General features: G+C 31.0%; 3 protein-coding genes across 6 annotated transcripts in view; 2 read left to right on the top strand and 1 right to left on the bottom strand.

Annotated features, from left to right (window-relative positions):
* The first annotated feature begins 651 nt into the window (after positions 1-651).
* Positions 652-10,570, top strand: LOC124495920 (uncharacterized). Of its 2 annotated transcripts, none has more exons than XM_075733762.1 (9): positions 652-1,816; positions 2,028-2,415; positions 2,540-2,839; positions 5,261-5,554; positions 6,076-6,342; positions 6,447-6,765; positions 7,953-8,098; positions 9,272-9,751; positions 9,822-10,570. In XM_075733762.1, the coding sequence occupies exons 2-9, from the start codon at positions 2,301-2,303 to the stop codon at positions 10,151-10,153; spliced, it is 2,253 nt and encodes a 750-aa protein (XP_075589877.1). In that variant the 5' UTR covers positions 652-1,816; positions 2,028-2,300; the 3' UTR covers positions 10,154-10,570. The 2 variants fall into 2 exon arrangements, with proteins under 2 accessions (XP_075589877.1, XP_046915324.2); XM_047059368.2 differs by having other exon boundaries at positions 1,930-2,415.
* A 136-nt stretch (positions 10,571-10,706) lies between these two features.
* On the top strand, positions 10,707-12,117 carry nudC (nuclear distribution C, dynein complex regulator). 2 transcript variants are annotated; one of them, XM_047058701.2, is made up of 3 exons: positions 10,707-11,217; positions 11,274-11,531; positions 11,605-12,117. In XM_047058701.2, exons 1-3 carry the CDS (start codon positions 10,836-10,838, stop codon positions 11,961-11,963), a joined length of 999 nt encoding a protein of 332 aa, XP_046914657.1. In that variant the 5' UTR covers positions 10,707-10,835; the 3' UTR covers positions 11,964-12,117. The 2 variants fall into 2 exon arrangements, with proteins under 2 accessions (XP_046914657.1, XP_046914656.1); XM_047058700.2 differs by having other exon boundaries at positions 11,268-11,531.
* Positions 12,118-12,216: 99 nt separating this feature from the next.
* LOC124495347 (uncharacterized) overlaps positions 12,217-16,269 on the bottom strand; it is a 28,261-nt gene continuing 24,208 nt past the window's right edge. For both annotated transcript variants that reach the window (XM_047058698.2, XM_047058697.2), the window contains 5 exons: positions 15,517-15,789; positions 14,363-14,681; positions 14,130-14,275; positions 13,537-14,052; positions 12,217-13,104 (listed from right to left, as the gene is read on the bottom strand). In XM_047058698.2, coding sequence (XP_046914654.1) covers positions 12,791-13,104; positions 13,537-14,052; positions 14,130-14,275; positions 14,363-14,681; positions 15,517-15,789 — 1,568 coding nt within the window. In that variant the 3' untranslated portion in view covers positions 12,217-12,790. The remainder of the gene's footprint in view (positions 13,105-13,536; positions 14,053-14,129; positions 14,276-14,362; positions 14,682-15,516; positions 15,790-16,269) is intronic.

Here is a 16,269-nt window from a genome sequence, read left to right as displayed (position 1 = left end):
GCAATGTTTCAATCGACCGAACATTTTAAACGAAAAATTCACGAATATACAGTCATTTCCTGTTTCAGATTGTAAGTTTTTTGTCTTTGATTCAGATGTAGAATTTCTATTTCTAATCAATGGTATTTTCTTTATTCAGTCAATCATCGGATATACGTAAAATTGTACCGATAAGGTGGAATAAAATTAAATTCGATTATGACATCGAAGAAATGTATCGACATGGACCAAAACCATCGAAAGAATTATCACAGTGGATATCACCATTATACATCAAACGTTCCTCGAATGGTCGAATGGTAATTGATTGGTTGGGCAATATTCATGTCAAATCGCTTGAAAAATTCGATCTAAATTTTATTTATCGGTTTGTGTTTGTTTTCAAAGATTATTATTTTTTTCGATGGATTGATTATTCTCGTTTTCATATGTAGATGCCATAATGATACGACAAGTGAATCGAAAAAATTGGCCGCAATACGTATCATACGTAAACATTGGCAATTGCCTTCAATATCCGAATTATTCGGTCTGAGTTTTTCCACTTTCAACATTATTTTATTCACATTATTCTTGTTGATATTTTTTTTCACATTGATCGTTATGAATCGAACGATTGTAATTGACCGAAAAATTTATTAGAAGAAATGCGACATCAACCATTTAATTTGGATCATAAATCTCAATTTCATTTCAATCATCGTATCGATTAAATTTGCTGACCAATATCGTGTTCAGGGTGGAATGAATCAAAATGAAAGCCGGATCAATAATGGAAAAACAAAAATCAATCAATTCATAATAGTTTCATCGTCAACAATTGATTGATTTCAAGCAAGAAGAAAAAAAACGAACGCTGTTCAATTGTTTTTACACACAATCGTCTTCAAATCTATTTTCTTCTATTTTATTTCTGGCTCTAAATGTTGAAGATGATACTCATTCGATCATTATTATCTGTTGGACATCTTTTTTCTGAGTGTTCATTCTTCAATCATTCTACATCATCATCATACTGCACACTCTCCAATTGGTGATTCCATTTCCATGTTTTGTTTTCTCGCTACCTTCGTTCAATCGTTTGTTCATTTGTTCATCATCATCATCATCATTGGCCAGATAATTCGAATTGCCACATTTTTTCTAGCTTTCTAACCAACAGAACTGTTGCCATTTGTTCATCATCGTCGGTTGTGGTTTTCAACCAAAACGAATATTGTTCACATACCAGCAAAATGAAAAAAATAGCTTGATTGGTTGAGTATGATGATGTACTCTGGCTTTTGCTAACCTATCGCCGGCAACACAGCCGTGAACACCATCGGTATCGAACGGTTCATCGAGTTGTTCTTGTGCTATGATGGTCTTTCTCGACAACGACGAATTGAATTAAAGAAAGAAAACAGAGTTCTCTCTCCCTTTCCTTCGTCTTTTGACCATTTTTTAAAAATCAAAATAATAAGAACAAGATTCTTCTATTCCTGGCATCAACCCCTAACCGAAATGAAATGAACAAACAACGAAAATGACTTTGTGTCTTCCCTCTAACCAACCGACCATTCGTTCATTCATCATACCTGTTATATGTCAATGGCTGCTGTATCGACGGTAATAACAACAACAATATGAACGACGGCTACAGCATGATGATGTTAAGGATAAAAACCTCGATGAAACTACCGTCGTTTTATCAGTTTTGGTTTTTTTTATTTCATTTCGCTTCGTTCATCTTCAAGATTTAAAAAGACTTGAGGCAATTTTATCCATATATCGTTTGATTTTTTTATCACCCATGAAGAACATTTTCATTCGATAAGTATGTGTTAAGTATTCATAATAATAATCTATCAATAATAATAAATTAATTTATTTATTATAATATCGATTATTATCATAATCGATATTGAATCAAACGACGGTAACTTTTAGGCAATCGAACCAATCTCATTTATTTATATGCCAATCATCGAATTCTCAATTCGTAATCAATCAAAATTTACTTTTCTATTTTTTCATCACCATCATAGATTTTTGACCATGATTGAAACTTATCGGTGTGATTTCACTTCTTTAATTTATTGCATTGTGAAATGTAATTAAAATGAATAATGAATAATTTATGTTGGACAAAGTGACCGCAGTGCTCCAAACATTCATTCATATAGGATTTCAACAACAACTTTTTTCTTCATACAACAACATATATTTTGTGTGATTTCATTTTTCAATTTTCAATTATCAATTATCAATTTTCACGTCACGAACATTAACAACACGTTAAACGATAAACATCAATCAATATGTTCCTATCAAGATCATCATTATTTTTTATTGACTGGGGCTCGACCACCATCATCACTATAATTCTTTTCATTATAATGTCATCATCATCAATATCTGTGGTCAAAAGTCAAGGTAAGATTGCAATAATCGAATTATAGTAATAAAACATTTGTGTTTTGTTCATTCAATGATTCCGAATTTTTACAATCAATTCACTTTTTCATTTCTGTTTCTAATTTTTTCATTCAAATCCAAGTCTCATCATCCGATTTGAATTATGATGATTGCTCAACAACAAACGGTACGATTACATTCGAGTTAATTACCGGTTTTGTATTTACCTCATCAACCGATACGGTAACAATGATGATACCTGGGGTATTACATTTAGCCGAATGTTTAGATCATTGTCGCCAAAATCTAACTTGTAATTCATTAAATTTTGAAACTGGCCTCTGTGTATTACTCAGTTCATCGGCATTACAATTACCGGATGCATTGACACCATCACAATTTCCAGTATTTACTATTTATGCTCAGAAAATCTGCTTGAAAAGTATGTTTTGTTTTGTTTTATTTTTTGGTAATTTTCATTTTTCTTAACTATAATCAAACGGTCGTAAAAATATTCCTCATATTCCGAGGGTTATTGTTGTTTTCTTTTTATTCGTGATCATGTCATTATTGCTATATTGCTCAATTGTTTTGAACAAAGACACATTTGCTAATGTCAAACTGAATGAAAGAATGACTACTTTCATTTGATACAAAGCTACATTACTTTCATTGTTTATGATTGTCATGTTTGGACCATAATGGTCATTTAGAGTGATCAACACAGGTTGATGACATTGTCTATAAGAGAGATTTGATTATCTCTAGACACATATTTTTCGTATATACAAAAAACAAAAAACAGTTCGTGTTCAAAGACTTGGACAAAAACACCATTGATATGAATAATGAATGTTGATTTCATTTTTTGCCATCCTGCCAATGAACTTGAACTTAACGAATTTTTCATTCATACTGATGATCATCATTTTTTCTTTATAGATCATCGTTTCCAGATTAGAGTGTCGAGAGTATGTGGAGGGTTAATCACCATGACATTATCATTATAATCAAAACTGTCACCTTGAACCATTATCATGGGTCATGTCGTCAATCATCATTATCATGATCGATCACATTTATATATGATAGTTTATTGCAGTAGTTTTTATGATCAACAAACATATTCAAAACGAGTCAAAACTACAGTTATTGATATATATATACGATATTAAATTGCTTAACAAAACATCAGCATTATTATGGTTGTTTGAAAATCCAAGAATTTGTCCAACAATCAATTAGCCAAATAATTGAATTGAATGGAAATAATTATTTTCGTTTTTTGCATACACATGTGAAATTGGTCATCACATAATCACTGACATGAAACAACACAGGGCATCAGCAAAAGCAAAAGCAGAAGCAGCAGCAGCAACAACAACAATCTTAGATCTCAGACAGTAAATAAATAGTAACTTGCATTGCATTTTGATTGTCTAAAAGCAGTCATTTCAACTATTCCGCTCCATTGTGTCTATGTTTGATGTAGAGCAAAGAAATAGAAAATAGAAAATAGAAAATAGAAAATTAAATTTGCATAGACATAGATCATCAATGTGTTGAGTTCACTCTCATCAACATCATCATCGATGGTCGTTATCAAACATCAGATTCATCATACATGTACAACAACATGGCAAACGGTGAATGTCCACCACCACCATGCCAATGCATTTTGAACGAGATTTTATTATTTGTCTGGTCATTGGCCTTACTTAACTTAAATGCTTATAAATGCAAACACTAAAGTGACAAAAAAATGACAAACAAAAATTATAATAATGAGCCATTTTTGTCTGTCGTAAAAAGCAAAAATACATACATATTTCCAACAAAACAAGACTAAATTAGCATTACTTGAACTTGATAATTCGTCAACTAACGATATAGATAGATAATTGTTCTCTCTCTCATTATCATCATGATAGAGACACTCTTAATCTTATAATAATCCTAAATGACAGTTGAGATGATTAAATCTATGCAAAGGTTAAAGAAAAAGCTTTATAGTCTATGTATCATTACAAAAAAAATACCTTTTGCGAGTTTGTTTCATCATATTGATTCTCTCACAAGTATTTAACATTTGGTTGTTGTAATCAATCAAAATTTTTCATCATTTAATAATTCAATTTAATCTTTCACTGTCTGTCTGTTGTGATGCAAATTTATTTATTTTTTTGAAAAATAAATAAACTTTGAATGATTCAAATCTAATTAATTACGATATTTGACACTAGTCCCACTCTGATAGGAACACAAACTTCCAACAAACAAGAAAGAAAAAACAAAATTTTTTTCGACGTTTCTGTTTTTTATCATAAATTTTAATATTATTTTTTTTCATTCTTTACCACTTCAGAAATTCAAATCTAAATGATGATGATCATTATTGTTATTTGCGGAAGTGCTAATGATTATTATCGATGTATTCGATTCGTGATAAGAGTTGAAAATGACTTCACTCATTCATCATTAATATTTAGATTAGGTTAACATTGGATCATTCGTCGATAATGTTGTTATCCTGACCATTATTATTGTTTGTGGTCAGAATATATAATTTATATTTCTTTGAACATTATCATTATATCCATCATCATCATTATCATCATCATTAGATTTATAATAAGATTCCTTGTCTTTTTTCTCTGATAAATTATTCTTCCAAGATATGGATATGTGAAAAATCTTTCATCAAGACTGATATGATCTGATGATTTTTTTTTTGTTATAAATAACATATTTGTATTGTATAATGAACTATTTATTTTTCCATTGTTTAACAGTAATAATTTCACAACATGTTCTTTATAAATGTTTTTCTTTTTGTGGTTGTTTTCTCCATCGTCTATCTTAGATCTAAGCACCAGTTGCGCTAACAATGGATGGGCATTTGAACGTGTTAGTGGCTTTGAACTTCGTGAACATGAAAAACGCTTGCTACAAGCACCAACCAGTCAAGATTGTATGCAAGCATGTGTTTGGGAGCAAAAGTTTCAATGTCGTTCGATTAATTATGAATCAAAAACTGGTGAATGTTGGCTCTCGGATATGAATCGTCATACAGTTAACATTAATACGGAAATACGTTCACAAAAATATGGTCCATCATCCGGTAATATTGATTATTATGAATTCAATTGCGTACAAGGTAAAGAATCAAAAATTTTCGCTTTTATCACTTGACACAAACGCATACGTCTATTGTTTATCAGTTTATTAACCTTTTACAAGATCAATTCAGTCTTTTGATTTATGATTTGCGTGTTGTATTATCATTATTGTGTTATCTGGATCGTTAGCCATTAGATCAAGCTTTACAGATTTCTGTTTTTCACGCTTTACCATTCTAGTGCTGATCATTGCTGAATGAGTACCATAAATAATAACTACTTTGCACATGTTTTACCTATAAAATCCTCTTCTTTTTTTCATAGCAAAGTTTCAAATTCTCAATTTTACAAAGATATCAAGACAAGGCAATAAGGCCAGGTCAGACATGTAAATGATTAGTTAGATGGTTCATATATGGTTATTATTTAAGCCGATGATTGATATTAAAACTATAAACTGCTAACATTATCCTCACCCATCAAACAACTAGATATATTCATAATTTTAGTCAACAAAACAGCGATAACAACTTTATTCTTATGATTTCTACCTTCATAGAACCAAAAAGACTTTGTGATTTTAAACCGATTCATGGCCGAATATTGAAAACGGTCGATTCGGTTTATCAAAATATCACCACCATTGAAGAATGTCAACGCCAATGTCTACAAGGACCATATAAATGTCATTCATATGATTACGGTGATCCAAGTAATCCGGTTTGTCGTACAAGTCATTTAGATAAGATTTCATTGGCGCATATTGATAATCCTTATATCGAAATTGCCGGTGCATCTACTTATGAGCTACAAGCTTGTTATGATGGTCAGTTGTTTTTTTTTTTTGTTTGTTTTTTTGATGTCTTTATCCCAATCTTAAATTCTGTCTTTGTCTTTTGTCTTTTATAATTGATTTTTTTCTACCCACAGTAAACATCCATTGTGAATCCCGAGAAATGGTTGCTAAAGTACGATCATCGAAAATATTTGATGGCAAAATCTATGCTAAACGTAAACCATATCATTGTATGACCGATGTGAATGAAAGTCTTGAATTTGAAATCCATATGGGATATAATGATCTTGAATGTGATGTACAGCAAACTTCAAGAGGTCAATATACGAATGATATTGTCATCCAACATCACGATATGATTGTCACCACACAAGATCTTGGTCTAAACATCAACTGTAAATATGATCTTTCCAATCAAAGCATTTCAAACAACGTCAATCTTGATATTACTGGGTAAGAGAAAATTTTTTCGAAATCCTATTATTTCCATATTTTCAATTATAATGAACTAGGAAACTAGATAATCACCATATTCATTAATAATTAGACAATAAGTCAGCCATCAGGTTCTGTGTTTGATTATTATAATCATTAACAAGATAACCAATAGTTGTGTTCAAAAAATTGATTACTGATTTTCTCAAATGTCCGATAATCAAGATAACATTGATTGATTCGATACATCTAATTATTGTTTGTGTGTGATTTGAATCGCATCAATCTTCATAAATCAAACTTTGAATATCCTGTAATTATAATTACACTAATCATTATTTGTCATCTTCTAAATAGAAAGAAGAAAAAAGACAAGAATGTGTGTGCATGTGTGTGACAAACTAGTGATCATGATAATCGCCGGATCTTTTGTCATATGAAATTTTCATTCATCTTCAAATGTCACCCTTCTTGGGAATCATCATGGTCATGATTATCAAACTTGAAAATTATAGGCTGGTTAGAAGAAAAATTCAAATTACTTTCAAGAGTATGTCAAAAGAAAAATCAGTCAATGTGTGTGTGTGTGTGTGTGTGTGTTTGTATTTTCAAATGTCAAATATCTTAAACAAACATTTTTTTCCATTAGTCTCAAATGTTCTCTCCTTTTTTCGTTGTTTTCGCTATTTGAAAAATTACATTCACACCAAATGAAATGTATATGCAAATGTCATAAATGTGTGATAAAGCGGAAAAAAACACAAAACGGAAGAATCCTTTAGACAGGAAAAGATAATTACTATTTTCAAACCAATTTTTATCGGTAACTGGTCATTCCCGTTAGAAATGTTTTTCTTCTATTTTCGGGTTAAAACACCCAAATTGACAATTCTTTCTTGCTTTTTCAACGGCAAATCGATATCAGAAAGATCTACAATGTAGGTAAATCAAACATTGGTGACGATGGTTGGTTTATTCATTGGTTAATATAATGGAATTTATCACCTTGCTCAAGCGAATAATTTTACACTTGGTTAACATTAATTGGCATGTTTGAATTGCCCTATAATTGTATTTTTTTCGATCATTTTCTTATATCTTTTCATCTTAGAGAAAATTGAAATTGCTGCTGTTGCAGTTGCTGTTCACTTTACCATCATTTTGCTTATAATAATAATTCTTGTTTTCAATCAATTTTCAAATAGCAATTTGCAGCCAATCGGTACACATTCAGCTGTTGTCGATTCACCAAATGTAACAATGACGATTGTAGATATGGATGGTGCCAATGTACGTGCGGCTAAAGTTGGTGATCAATTAGTGTTACGTTTTGAAATTGTCGACCAATCAAGTAAGTTTATAGAATGTTCATTTTTTTCTAAATAATCGATTTTCAAATCAATCGAAAATTGGCAATGATGATGTTGGTAATGATCGAATGTAATTGCCAACCATTCACATATGAATAGATGATGGAATCCTGACCTTCAGATACACTAGTAGTGAGAAGATCTGTATGTCATTCGAGGTGATCATGATGAGGATGGTCAACTTGCGGTTGATTCTCATAATTACATATTCATCTTAAACCATGAACAAATGAATGAATGTTCATGAAGTTTTGAATATGATTGTCCTCACTCAGCAAAAAGTTCTCATTTCTATTCTGATCATCATCATCATCATGATCATTATTGACACAATTCATTCTGGAATGTTGATTCTCATCAAACTATATGTTTAACAAAGAGAAAAAAGAAAAATACAAATAAACACACTACGCATTCAATGAGGAAGTCTGAGATTTATTCACCGTGATTATAAGAGAGGAAGGATGACACGTTTTTTTGTTTTATCTATCTGAATAACAAAAATACCTTATACGAATGTGCAGAATATAATCAACTCTTTTTTCTTTTTGTGTTCGAAAGACATTTGCATTTCAAACAAATTCATTATTTGTATGATGAAGCCAATGAAGACTATCCTACTAATCAATTTTGTATTGTATGTAAATGTAGCAATTATATTTTAGATTTAGATTTAGATTTAGATTTAGATTTCCATTCATTATTGCCATCATTTTCACTAGTTCAGGTGTCTTGGATGATGAGTAATTATTCATTATTATTGATTATAACGATTGAAGAAATAATGACCATAATAGTTATATATACAGCATCGATTTTTATGACCATCATCTTAAAGGCTATAATTTCATTTTCTTTATATTCAAAGATTAAAAGAATCCTACGATAGACTTGAATTGTTTTTTCTGCAAAATTCTAATTACTTTGCCATATGTTTTAGTGTTTTTGTCCGAAAAACCATCATCGCCAACATAATTGTTGCAATAATGATTGATTAATGATTCGCAAGAAATTTTTTCTATAAATCTGGTATAAAAGGAAGGTTTAACTGATGAAATGTATCCTGAAAACGATTCATTTAATAAAAATTTTAATTTTGTTTTTCAATAATAAAATTTTTTACAATTTTATTCATCTTTATATAACAACAACAGCTCCGTATGAATTATTTGTCCGTGAATTAATAGCTTTGGATGGTAGTGATATGTCCGAATTTGTTCTTATCGATTCGGATGGTTGTCCAACGGATGTTGCCATCATGAAACCAGTATTAAAATCTCGTGAAAGCGCAAAAACATTGGAGACAAGTTTCGAAGCGTTCAAATTTCCTTCATCGGATATTGTTCAATTCAAAGCATTGATCACACCATGTATTACAAATTGCGAGCCAATCAATTGTAATCTTAATCTGCCGAATGGCCGAACAAGCCAAAGCATATCGTATGGCCGACGAAGAAGACGTCGTTCACCATCCAATGCTGATGATAATAATAAATCAGATATCAATGATCCTAGGCAAAATGTTATTGTTGTAGAATCATTGAGTGTAACTGATAAATTTGCAGTAAAAGATGGTAAAAAACGAAATAAAATCGAACAAAACAATCACTCAGAAGTATATGCCGATTTTGAAGGTAAATATATTCACTTGATCCGATATCAATTTTATTTATGATAATTTTTTTTATTTCCAAATCAAAAAAGATTCCATTTCAATTAATGGTTTACCACGAATGGAGATTACATCACCATGTGTAAATGTTATCAGCCTAATGATATTTGCCGTAGCATTTCTAGTATGTCAAACAATCCTAATCATCAGTTGGTCATATATTTGGAGTAAAAAGCGTAAAAATTCATTGCTTGAAAATGAATTGATTTATGGAAAAGCATCATCAGCATCCACTCAGTGGTCATTGGTTCCATCAACGAAATCAATCAATCGGATGCCCATCACAAAAAGAACGTGTGGCCCACTACAATCATCATCAATCGTATACTCGGTACCTAGTCGACAACATGGATATTTTTCATGAACTTTTTCTTCTGGCAAATTCTGATACAAGACACTCACTGGTTACGGGCTTTAACTTGCAAGAAATCCACGGGAAAAGGACTTCATTTTTTTTCTTGGCTCTCATTCAAACTTTGGCTATTTATTTATTTATTAATTTTTTGAACCAGAAAATTATTGTCACTCGTTCAACAGGAGCACATTAAATGATGAGCATGAAGATGGGTAGAAATTTATTATTTTTTCCGAATGTTAAGGTGTGGCCAAATTATTTTTGCTTTTTTCTTTTACTAAATCAATTGTTTTTTCCCATCCTGTCCAACGAATCACATATCATGTATTTCGAAACGGGCCGAATTATCAAATTATGAATACTTCATGCATATTTATGTAATTTTTTCTCATTCAATCAAATAATAAAGACTTTTAAAGTGGTCAAGTGAAGCTTGAACAAAAATTTAATTTTTGGCGCTCTAGAAATAATGAAAAATTTATTCCATCTGATGGAGTTGCCATCTATGCATTTTAATGGAAATTAATCTGAAACAATCTTTATGAATGGCCAATGGTTGGAATCATCACGTTTTTTCGAGTGTTTTCTTTGACAAGAAGATTCGAACATTTTCACATTTCACGCATTGTTTTTAATTTCGTAATTTTGTAAAACAGCATTCGATATCAATCGATTCATTCTATCAACGAAGATGGCGGAAAATCAAGAACGTTTTGATGGCATATTGTTGTCGATGGCACAACAACATAAGGGAGGCGTTTTGGAATTTTTGGATACTATATTCAGCTTTATGGCTCGAAAGACAGATTTCTTCATTGGTGCCGGTGAAGAGAAGGCTAAAAAAACAGTGATGGAAACATTTGAAAAATGGAATCAAGAATCCAAACAAATTCACCAACAACAGGAAAAATTGAAAATAGAAAAAGAGAAAAAGCATCAAGAACGGTTGGCGGCTAAAAAACGTGAAGAAGAGGAATATATCAAAAAAATGAAAGACGAACCAGCCATTGTTGAAATTACCGATGAAGAAGCAGAAAAAATGAAAGAAGAACAAAGAAAAAAACAGCAACAAGGTATGGATTTTATCTTGATAAAAAATTTTCTAAAATTTATTCCGTCATAGCATCAGAATTGAATAATGGCGACAAAACAAACGAAGAAAATAAACTCGATGATGATCAACCTGCTGTCAAAGACAACGATGATGAAGATGATCCAAATAAATTGAAACCAAATTCTGGCAATGGTTGTGATTTACCCAATTATTCGTGGACACAAACTTTGGATGAAATTGAACTAAAAGTTCCTGTTCGATTAGGCATCAAACTCAAATCACGTGATGTTGTCGTTAATTTTCAAAAGAAACATTTACAGGTTGGTGTCAAAGGTACGTTTTATGAATATTAAAATGATATAATATCAATATGAATTTGCGCTAAAAAAATTCTTTCTATCCTAAGGTCATCCATTTATCATCGATGGTGATCTGTACAATGAGATAAAATTGGAAGATTGTTTTTGGGTGATTCAAGATGCAGTGATGATTGTTATTACAATGACTAAACATAACAAAATGGATTGGTGGAATAAATTAATAACAACAGATCCTGAATTGAACACTCGAAAAATTAATCCAGAATCATCAAAATTATCCGATCTTGATGGTGAAACACGTAGTATGGTGGAAAAAATGATGTATGATCAACGACAAAAGGAGATGGGTTTGCCGACATCAGAACAGCAGCAAAAGCAGGAAATGTTGAAAAAATTTATGGCTCAACACCCAGAAATGGATTTCAGTAAATGTAAATTCGGCTGATTGATTTTTATCAATCACAATGCCCAAGAACTTTTCTGCAATTTAGTTTGTTATAATATGAACAACATGGCGTTGTATCTGTTGAACAAACACTTTCGCTTGTATTATTATTTTCTATTTGAATAAAGAATTTGTTTTAAAACTTATTGGAAAACATTGACTTCACTGGTTCTAGTTGTGTTCAGATTAGAATGGGTGTTTTTTCTTAAAGTTTATCAAAGGTTGGACTGAATGCAATTTCATGATTAAAATAATGAGACAAAAATTTTATTTGCTTAAAAATCTAAATCTGGAGAATCGCTGAAGCACAAATGATTTAAAAAACATTAGAAATTCAAAACTTCAATTGAAAAAACACATCAAGTGTGTGTGAAAAATTAGAACAACTCGATTGTCGGTCCGATTGTCTGAAAAAACGAATGGACCACAATTATTTTTTAAATAAGTTAAATAAATAAATAAATAAAAAGGCAAGAATTTGTTCTTTTGTTTGATGAAGAATAATTGGGCAATAAATAATAGTGTGGTTTGAAAATTATTCAAATCAGTCGTCAAAAAATATTTACAAATTGAAATGAAAATTGAATGGCTGTAAAAAATTGAGTTCTTTTGAAAGTGTCAATGTTTTTCTGTTTTTTTTGTTTGTTTCCCTTGAATCCCATTTTGTAAAATAAATTTAGATTAGATGTAGAAAAAATTGAAGAATTTGAAAAAAAATTCTATCGTAGTTCGTCAATCAAACAAAAATCCACTTGAATTAGTAGACAATTGGAAAATGTTTCTTTCTATTGCTGTTCATAACATTTTCATTTGTTTCATTGTCAGCATCATACATGATGTTTTCCTGTTTGTTGATAATGATGGAAAACATTGTGATGATTATGACTAGCGCATAATGTTGGACGAATAATTTTACTACGATCCATTATATCCCATGATGCGGATGATGATGATGAAAATGATGGTGATGATAATGTTGATGTTTTCGTTAGCAATGATTGTGATCTACTACGTAGACATGCCCATGTTAATAATAACACCAATTGTGCCAATAGAAAAAATGATCCGGCAAATATAAATCCCATTGAATTTAAACAGGTACCAGTGTTTGAAATCAGATCACGCCGTGAGACAATAAATGCTATGAATGAAAAAGAAATGAAAAAAAGTAATTTAGTTTTCGTTTGATGATTATTAGAACATTCATCTACTATGTTATTGTGACATAACGACCATCATTATCATGATTCAATTAAATCCTTTTGTTCTGACCGTCTCACTAAGAATCGGAAAAAATTTAAATATAAACCCTAAGCCTTAAAACCAACTATAATGACTATGGTCATAACTTTTAAAGTCATCATTTTCATTGTAAAAGCAAAACAAACAAGCAAATACAGAAATCTAAAATCCACTGATTTTGAAATTGATGTTAAACCTGTCTTTAATTACAGTCTAAAAACCATGTTTTTGTTTTTCACTTCTGAACAGATGCTTTATCACGAATGCTAATGATATTCATTTCGATTGTAATGCGGTCATTCTATTTGTTTTTCTGCATGATTATACTAACCTTCTTCATTTGAATCGTATGTAGATCGATGATGATCTTGTTGTTGTTGTTGTTGCAGTTGTCCCGATTGATTTTTCCGTTTATCTTTGCCATTAAATGCAAACTTATCCTTAATTTGGATAGCTTTGGCAACAATTATCTCTTCTTCATTGAGAATATCATCATTATTGATATGGTTTGAAGAAATACTTCGTCTACGTATACTACGGCGTCGTCTTCGACGGCCAAATGAGCTTAATTCTCTGAGACCACCATCATAACCCCTTATATCACATTGTACTGGTTCACATGTTGGTAAACAAGGAGTAACTAATGCACGAAATTGAACCGTTTCTGATGTTGGAAATTTAAATGCATCAAATGGACCTTCAATCGCTTTACGATCGCCGCCAATCTTATTCATTGCGCCCATTATAGCGATATCAGTTGGACAGCCATTTGAATCGATCAATAAAATTTCTGATTGATCTTGACCATCCACAGCTACTAATTCTCGAACAAAAATTTCATATGGACCTAAGAATGAAATTTTCAATGGAAAAAAATTACGATTTAGATAACAATTAGGAGCATCGAAATCAATATATATTTACTTGTTGCTTCAACAATTTCAAAACGAATCATAAGGGGGTCACCAACTTGAGCTGAAACAATGTTACTGCCCAATCGATCAGTAATTCTCATTGTTACATTTGGTGAGCTTACAATGGCCGATTGGCTATCGGTTGCATCAACATCACTGTCGTTGGAAAGAGGCAAAAACAATGAACAATTAAGGGTTATTCCTGTCAAATACAACATACAACATTAAAAGTTATTAACATACCCATCAACGGAAAGATTAACATTATTCGTAATACTACGATTAGATAAATCGTATTTACAATGAATACTTAAGCCAAGATCTTTTGTTGTAACAATCATATCATGATGTTGGATGACAATATCATTACTAAAGTGGCCATGTACAACTTCTTTAACGTCACAATCAACATCATGATATTTCATTCGTATCTCAAAATCCAAACTATTCTGGATATCTTCAACACAAAGATTTGGTTTTGATTTTGCATAGATTTTTCCATCGAAAATTTTTGTCGTCTGTACATGAGCAATCATTTCGCGTGATTTACAAAGAATACTCACTGTTTGATTGGAAAATGAAAAGAAAAAAAAACAAAAAGAAATTAATGAGCTTTTTCAAAATGTTGAAACAAACTTTTGATAATGATAACTATGATTATAATGAAGAAAACCTTAAGATCTAGAATCAAATAAAAAAAAAGTATGGAAATTCAAGGAACAAATGTCAACCGAATCTAATAACTAGGTGAGTTTCAAAAAGAGGCGACTTGGTAATATATCTCAACGGATATCGTCTTCAAAATGACGAAATGATTGTCGTCTGGATGATGGATATATCCTGATCATCATCATTAAGAATCATTTTCGTTGTTGTCAAATGTTAAATAGAGCGCGTTACGAGTCAAAAAACAACCTTCAAAAATGCTAACATTATTCATTTTGACCATATCATAATTATTCTAAAGAAGATCGATCTAGCTAGTTAGCCACAGTATCATAGAAAATAATAACAGGAAAGAAAAACGGCCAACAAAAATTTGTACCGTTATTGAAAAAAATACAGGCCACCGAAATTGAGAAGCAATTGTGTTGGAAAAAACACCTGTTGCTGTTTATGTTTATGAAACAAAACAAAAAAATGGCGCGACAATATCACTTATCAGTGAAAATCTATGAAACCTGCTGCTTCCTTATATTATTTGCCTATTACCATCATCATCTTTATATATTTTTCTGTGCAAATTTGCATGTGAAATGCTCATAAAATTAAAACGAAATTTCTATGTATATAATGGACAGTGGAAAAATGAAAACATTACACTAATTAGATTTGATGGTTGCTAAATAGAAATATCAAATGATCAATGTAGGTAGATTATTAATCCGTATACATACCGTTATAACATGAATGTAATTCGTATGTAATGGCTCCGTTAACCTGTAGATATGCATCTTCAATATGAGCCAATGAATATTTATCCAGATGACTTGTACGACAAACATGATTCGGATTATTTGGATCACCCAGATCGAATGAATGGCAACGATATGGCGATGATAGACATTTTTCACGACATTCATCAATTGATTGGACATTTTGATAGACAAAATCAACCGTTTTCAATAATTTTCCTTCAATTGGACGAAAATCGCACAATTTTTTCGGTTCTAAATAGATGGAAAAATATCGAAAAGAAATTAATGGAAAAAACAGAAAACAAAAATTGTCATCAACAAAAGAAAAAAAAACAATTTATCATTTGATATATAAGTATTCGACAGATTTTTGCTCCGAATTTCATCATCATCATTATTATTACATTTTTTTCACCATTTCACATCATGGGAAAACTAACATCATAGCCACACTAAAAAACACATTGAAGGAGAATGAAAATAAAGATTATCTCATCATTTTTACCGGCCGTACAGAAAATGAAAAATAAAAATTCAGTGTGGGCACCATAAACTATTACCGGTATGATGATGATTGTTTTGTATGCCCTCTATGCCATCTACAATGTAGATTCTACATCATCATCATCATTTTTCTTGACTAATGGACGATTGTCAGATGATGATGATGATGATGATTGACCCTTTTTTGGCATATTGTTGTTATTGTGAAAAAAAACATTGACGACGATG

This window comes from Dermatophagoides farinae, chromosome 8 (genome assembly GCF_024713945.1).
Source record: "Dermatophagoides farinae isolate YC_2012a chromosome 8, ASM2471394v1, whole genome shotgun sequence".
Taxonomy (NCBI): domain Eukaryota; kingdom Metazoa; phylum Arthropoda; class Arachnida; order Sarcoptiformes; family Pyroglyphidae; genus Dermatophagoides; species Dermatophagoides farinae.
This window is presented reverse-complemented; position numbering and strand designations above follow the sequence as displayed.

What these genes read in the sequence shown, in the direction of transcription:
- LOC124495920 (XM_075733762.1), top strand. Translation starts at nt 2,301, where the DNA reads ATGTTCCTATCAAGATCATCATTATTTTTTATTGACTGGGGCTCGACC. An exon ending in GCTACAAGCTTGTTATGATG is followed by an intron (nt 6,343 to 6,446) that starts GTCAGTTGTTTT and finishes TTCTACCCACAG; the next exon opens with TAAACATCCATTGTGAATCC. An exon ending in AGTATATGCCGATTTTGAAG is followed by an intron (nt 9,752 to 9,821) that starts GTAAATATATTC and finishes AAATCAAAAAAG; the next exon opens with ATTCCATTTCAATTAATGGT.
- nudC (XM_047058700.2), top strand. Translation starts at nt 10,836, where the DNA reads ATGGCGGAAAATCAAGAACGTTTTGATGGCATATTGTTGTCGATGGCA. An exon ending in AAGAAAAAAACAGCAACAAG is followed by an intron (nt 11,218 to 11,267) that starts GTATGGATTTTA and finishes ATTCCGTCATAG; the next exon opens with CATCAGAATTGAATAATGGC. An exon ending in TTTACAGGTTGGTGTCAAAG is followed by an intron (nt 11,532 to 11,604) that starts GTACGTTTTATG and finishes TTCTATCCTAAG; the next exon opens with GTCATCCATTTATCATCGAT.